The sequence below is a fragment of the Aquarana catesbeiana genome, linkage group LG04, assembly GCF_042186555.1.
Source record: "Aquarana catesbeiana isolate 2022-GZ linkage group LG04, ASM4218655v1, whole genome shotgun sequence".
NCBI classification, from domain to species: domain Eukaryota; kingdom Metazoa; phylum Chordata; class Amphibia; order Anura; family Ranidae; genus Aquarana; species Aquarana catesbeiana.
The window spans coordinates 310,811,365-310,817,364 of NC_133327.1; the positions used below are offsets into that span (position 1 = coordinate 310,811,365).

Consider the following 6,000-nt stretch of genomic DNA (forward strand, 5'->3'; position numbering starts at 1 on the left):
ATTTGTCCTGGGGGTCTGTACTAATGTAGGGGGGATGATTTGTCCTGGGGGGTCTGTACTAATGTGGGGGGTGGTTTGTCCTGGGGGGGCTGTACTAATGTAGGGGGGGTGATTTGTCCTGGGGGTCTGTACTAATGTAGAGGAGGTGGTTTGTCCTGGGGGGGTCTATACTAATGTAGGGGGGGTGATTTGTCCGGGGGGGTCTAAACTAATGTAGGGGCGGGGGTGATTTGCCCTGGGGGGTCTGTACTAATGTAAGGGGGGTGGTTTGCTCTGAGGGGTCTATACTAATGTTGAGGGGATGATTTGTCTTGGGGTATCTGTACTAATGTAGAGGAGGTGGTTTGTCCTGGGGGGTCTATACAGGCCAAAGCAACTGTTTGGAACATCCTTAAAAAGAGAACGCACCAGTGAGCTCAGCAACACCAAAAGACCCAGATCCCAGATCCAGACCACGGAAAACAACTGTGGTGGATGACCGAAGAATTCTTTCCCTGGTGAAGAAAACACCCTTCACAACAGTTGGCCAGATCAAGAACACTCTCCAGGAGGTATGTGTATGTGTGCCAAAGTCAACAATCAAGAGAAGACTTCACCAGAGTGAATACAGAGGGTTCACCACAATATGTAAACCATTGGTGAGCCTCAAAAACAGGAAGACCAGATTAGAGTTTGCCAAACAACATCTAAAAAAGCCTTCACAGTTCTGGAACAACATCCTATGGACAGATGAGACCAAGATCAACTTGTACCAGAGTGATGGGAAGAGAAGAGTATGGAGAAGGAAAGGAACTGCTCATGATCCAAAGCATACACCTCATCAGTGAAGCATTGTGGTGGTAGTGTCATAGAGTGGGCATGTATGGCTGCCAATGGAACTGGTTCTCTTGTATTTATTGATGATGTTACTGCTGACAAAAGCAGCTTCAGAACTAATTGGGCAGCGCTTCACAGTGCAGATGGAGAATGACCCGGAGCATACTGCGAAAGCAACCAAAGAGTTTTTTAAGGGAAAGAAGTGGAATGTTATGCAATGGCCAAGTCAATCACCTGACCTGAATCCGATTGAGCATGCATTTCACTTGCTGAAGACAAAACTGAAGGGAAAATACCCCAAGAATAAGCAGGAACTGAAGACAGTTGCAGTAGAGGCCTGGCAGAGCATCACTAGGGATGAAACCCAGCGTCTGGTGATGTCTATGCGTTCCAGACTTCAGACTGTAATTGACTGCAAAGGTTTTGCAACCAGGTATTAAAAAGTGAAAAGTTTGATGGATGATTGTTAATCTGTCCCATTACTTTTGGTCCCTTAAAAAGTGGGAGGCACATATACAAACTGTTGTAATTCCTACACCGTTCACCTGATTTGGATGTAAATACTAGGGTTGTCCCGATACCGATACTAGTATCGGTATCGGCACCGATACCGAGCATTTGCCCAAGTACTTGTACTCGGGCAAATGCTCCCGATGCTTCCCCGATACCTAAAAGTCATCTGTGATCGGCGCATGGGGGAGACACAAGCTTCTCCCCCAGCGGCTTTCAGCTGCTTTAGTGACACAGCGGTGATCGCTCACCGCTGACTGTCACTGCATTATCCTCCATGCCCCCTCCTTTCCTCTGTGCCTCTCCGCTGTCCCCCTCCGTTCTTCTCTCCTTTTCTGTCCCCCTCCGCTGTCCCCTCCGTTCCTCTTTCCTCCTCTGTGCCTCTCCGCTGTCCCCTCCGTTCCTCTTTCCTCCTCTGTGCCTCTCCGCTGTCCCCCTCCGTTCCTCTTTCCTCCTCTGTGCCTCTCCGCTGTCCCCCTCCGTTCCTCTTTCCTTCCCTGTGCCTCTCCGCTGTCCCCTCCGTTCCCCCCTCCTTCTCTGTCCCCCTCCGTTCTCCCCCTCCGTTCCGCCGTCCTCCTCCTCCTTCCTTTGTGAATAGACAGAGTCAGCTGACTCTGTCCATTCACATAACTGAAACATTGTAATCTCTTGTGATTACTATGTGTCAGTTTATGAATGGAGAGGAGCCGCTGTCTTCTCTCCATTCATTCTCAGTGCAGCTGAGGCTGCAGAGAAAGGGACTGGGGAATCTCTATCCTCTGTCTCTTTCTCTGTCTCAAGGGGGAGATATCAGAGGTCTGTTAAGACCCCTGATATCTCACCAAAGCCCCCCAACAGGGCTGATTAAAACAAAAACAAAAAAAACACATATTGCAATAAAGAATAAAAAAAAAATTATTGTAAAAAATAAAAATTGTAAATTAAAAAAACAAAACAAAACACACACACACACACACATACACCGTTCACCCCCCCCCCCCCAAAAAAAAAAAAAAAAAACACTGTCACGTGACATACAAAAAAAGTATCGGTATTCGGTATCGGCGAGTACTTGAAAAAAAGTATCGGTACTTGTACTCGGTCCTGAAAAAGTGGTATCGGGACAACCCTAGTAAATACCCTCAAATTAAAGTTAAAAGTCTGCAGTTAAAGCACATCTTGTTTGTTTCATTTCAAATTCATTGTGGTGGTGTATAGAGCCAAAAAGATTAGAATTGTGTCGATGTCCCAATATTTATGGACCTGACTGTATGCTGAACCTGTCTTTAACCGAACCCAGGTATTTTCAGTTCAGCTATAGTAACGAGCACTTCTATAGGCGCGCTCACAGCGTGTGCCAGGTGTGCCTGGGTACACCTTAATCAGTGTTACCCCATGCACATACCTCCCAACCTCACTGGATTGTGCAGGACTGTCCCGAGATTTTGATGAAATCCTGGTGTCCCACCAATCCAGGCGGAATCCCAAAGCCCACTTTCCGGCACTTGGCTCCCATAATTAGCCTGAAGGGGTAAAACACTGTCCCTCTCTGTGTCTCCCTTGCAGCTGTGTTTGTCACAGGCAACTACAGAAGAAATACACAGTTTTTTATTCCAGGGAGGGGGCGGGTACTAAAAGCAAGCACAGGGAGCAGGGAGGCGGGACTATTATTGACTGTGATTGGCTTTAGAATGGGAAGGGGGCAGGGCTATAAGCCAATCACAGTGAATCATTGCCCTGCCCATTAGCCTGTGCCATTCTTTAGTTCCTGCCCCCTCCCGGGCAATATATAACTCCCTAATAATATCTTCCTCTGTAGCTGATACAGAAAGAAAATGGGCTTACTTCTGTTCTTCACCCTGGGACTCTTCACAGTACTCGGGGTACTGCAGCTCCGGCTCTTCCCCACTTTCTCCTATTCCCTTGTCCAGTAGGCAGAGCTATAAGTAGCTGTAATTTACAAAGAAGACCAAAAGCATATTCTATGAGTACAAGAAGGCTTTTGTTTTATTTAACCACTCCTTTGTAAACCCCTCCCACTGTAGACACAATTTGGCCACACCCATTGTGCTGGCTTTGAGCTTTGGTGTGCACACCCTAATGCAATAGGTTGTGCACACCTATGAGCTCTTCTAAAGACTACAAGTACTTATTGTGCTCAATGATTTTCTTATTTTTGGAAGGTTTGACAGGACATGAGAAATTTGCTTGTACAAAAGTCACTGACCACCACTGCCTACTTCTGAATCTGAACACAGTGGGTCCAGGCATTAGTAGCAAGTGGGGTCAGAAGCCATTGTTTTCAGTTAGATATGTCTGCCTTCAACAGATATACTGTGTGCAGACCTAAAAGTAAAATGGAACATTCAAACTACATTAGTATATGTAACACAAATACTGTAGCTCTAGTGTTTAATGTTAAAATATAAAAAAGCCAGAAAGAAAGAAATGTATTATTATTATTATACACGATTTATATGGGTTAAACTATATGAGGGATTTAATTTCATGCTATTGAGCAATAAATCTTCCTGTCAGCGCACCTATTTAGTAGAACATTCATTTAGGATATTGTTTAATTCTCAAAGCTACACGGGGAGGTGGCTCATGATCTAAGGGCTCATGAACACAGGATGTTTGTACAGCTGCTGTTAAGGGCATTTGATGTTTTTTTTTTAACTGCCTCTAAAAGCCCCTTCAAGTTAACCTATGTGTCCATACACACATAAACTGTCACAGGCGTTTTGGAGGCATAAGCATTTAGTGGCAGTAAAAAAAAAAAACAACCAGCCTGCACTTCCAATTAAAAAGAGCCGTAAAAACGAAAAAATTGCAAAAAATGTGGCTAAACGCGTCAAGCTGCAATTGACGTTTTTAGGCGTTTTTACATTATAGAGAGTGTTTTAAATAAAAACCGCCCAAAAACGCTAATGTAAGAACGCGGTTAAATGAACATTTGTAGCGCTGGTGTTTTTAAAACGTCCTGTGTGCATGAGCCCTTACAGGTCCAATAAGGGGGGCATCGCCGCTGAGAGGAGTAGCGGCAGCCGCATCACTACTCTTGTCACTGACAGGTTGTCAGTCTAATGCTGGTAGCAGGACCGGAAAGGAGGGGGGGGGGGCAATTGGGAGCAGGCAGGAGCAGCGCCAGATGGGTACTTTAACACCCCCAGAATTTCTCCTACCACCCTCATCTGCAGCCCATGAATGACAAGTAAAGTGATGCTGGAGAGTGTGGAGCAGCCATAGCATTTTTTACTGAAAGCTGTGCAAATGTGGAATAGACTCCCTCCAGAGGTGGTTCTGCTTAGCTCAGTAGCTTGCTGTAAAAAACGCCTGGATTCTTTCCTAAATGTACATAATATAACTGGGTACTAACGTTTACAGGTAAAGTTGATCCCAGGAACATCCAATTGCCTCCGGGGGGATTCAGGAAGGAATTTCCTAGATCAACTGTGGGTATAGTATTGTATATATGGAGAATTTATATATTATTTTTTTTCTATGTTGGTTGAGCTGGATGGACTTGTATGAATGAATGAGTGACTTGTATAGCGCTACCTATGCAAACTGAATTGCCTCAGGGCGCTTTTTGCCACCGGTGTCCATCTGCGGTATAGCGCAGTCCTTTACCCCATGGGGTCTCGACATGCTTACAAACACATACACATATTTGGCCAATTTTTTTCGACAGGATCTAATTAACCTACCAGCATGTCTTTGGAGTGTGGGAGGAAACCGGAGTACCCGGAGGAAACCCACACAGGCACAGGGAGAACATGCAAACTCCAGGCAGATAGTGTCCTGGTCAGGATTTGAACCAGAGACCCTATTGCTGCTAGGTGAAAGTGCCAACCACTACACCACTGTGCTGCCTGTGTATCTTACCAATGTTAACAATGTAACTATTGGGGTAGGACTTTGTGGCAATATTGCACTGCTACAGTTACCCCTCCTGTATGCAGCCACCATAGTGCTAAAGCCTCTTAGCCCCTATCACTGTGGTCAGCTTCGGAATTTGAAGATTCTGAAGCACCCTATAGGAAGGGAGAAAAAACAAAAGGAGAGGAGCGCCTTTGAGTAAACAGGTTTTATTCCAATTGACAAATTAAAAATATCCACTTACATGTAAAAACAATATTCTAGGCAGGATGATACATGTCAGAGGAGAGTGGAGGGACGATCACCTGTTCCCAGGAATGCCCCAAACCTATGCCGCAATCCGGCGGGGAGCCGGGACGGAACACGGCCTGTCTTAGCAGAGGAGCGGAGCCGCAAACCGAGGAAGCGGCCTGTGACGTCAGTGGCTGGAAACAACACAACGCGTTTCTGAGCGTGCGCAAGGTCCGTACGGCGCATGCGCGCTCCTTTTTTTTTTGGGGGGGGCATTCCTGGGAACCGGTGATCGTCCCTCCACTCTCCTCTGACATGTATCATCCTGCCTAGAATATCGCTTTTACATGTAAGTGGATATTTTTAATTTGTCAATTGGAATAAAACCTGTTTACTTAGAGGCGCTCCTCTCCTTTTGTTTTTTCTCTTGATGGATCTGAGCTGACTTCACTCCAGAGAAGAGCTGGCCTTTGTGAATAGCCGGATATTGCGCCTTACAAGACAATTCCTTTATCCAGTGTCCCCCCATATATTGCTTTTATGGACTTCCCTTGAACTATGGACTGCTTTTTAGCATTTTAA

At 45.7% G+C, this 6,000-nt stretch overlaps 1 protein-coding gene across 1 annotated transcript in view; it reads right to left on the minus strand.

The window, feature by feature from the left end:
* The window catches only part of SLC17A5 (solute carrier family 17 member 5), a 198,939-nt gene extending 195,643 nt beyond the window's left edge, over positions 1–3,296 (minus strand). The window contains exon 1 of the mRNA XM_073626804.1: positions 3,151–3,296. Coding sequence (XP_073482905.1) covers position 3,151 — 1 coding nt within the window. The 5' untranslated portion in view covers positions 3,152–3,296. The remainder of the gene's footprint in view (positions 1–3,150) is intronic.
* Between the last annotated feature and the right edge of the window lie 2,704 nt (positions 3,297–6,000).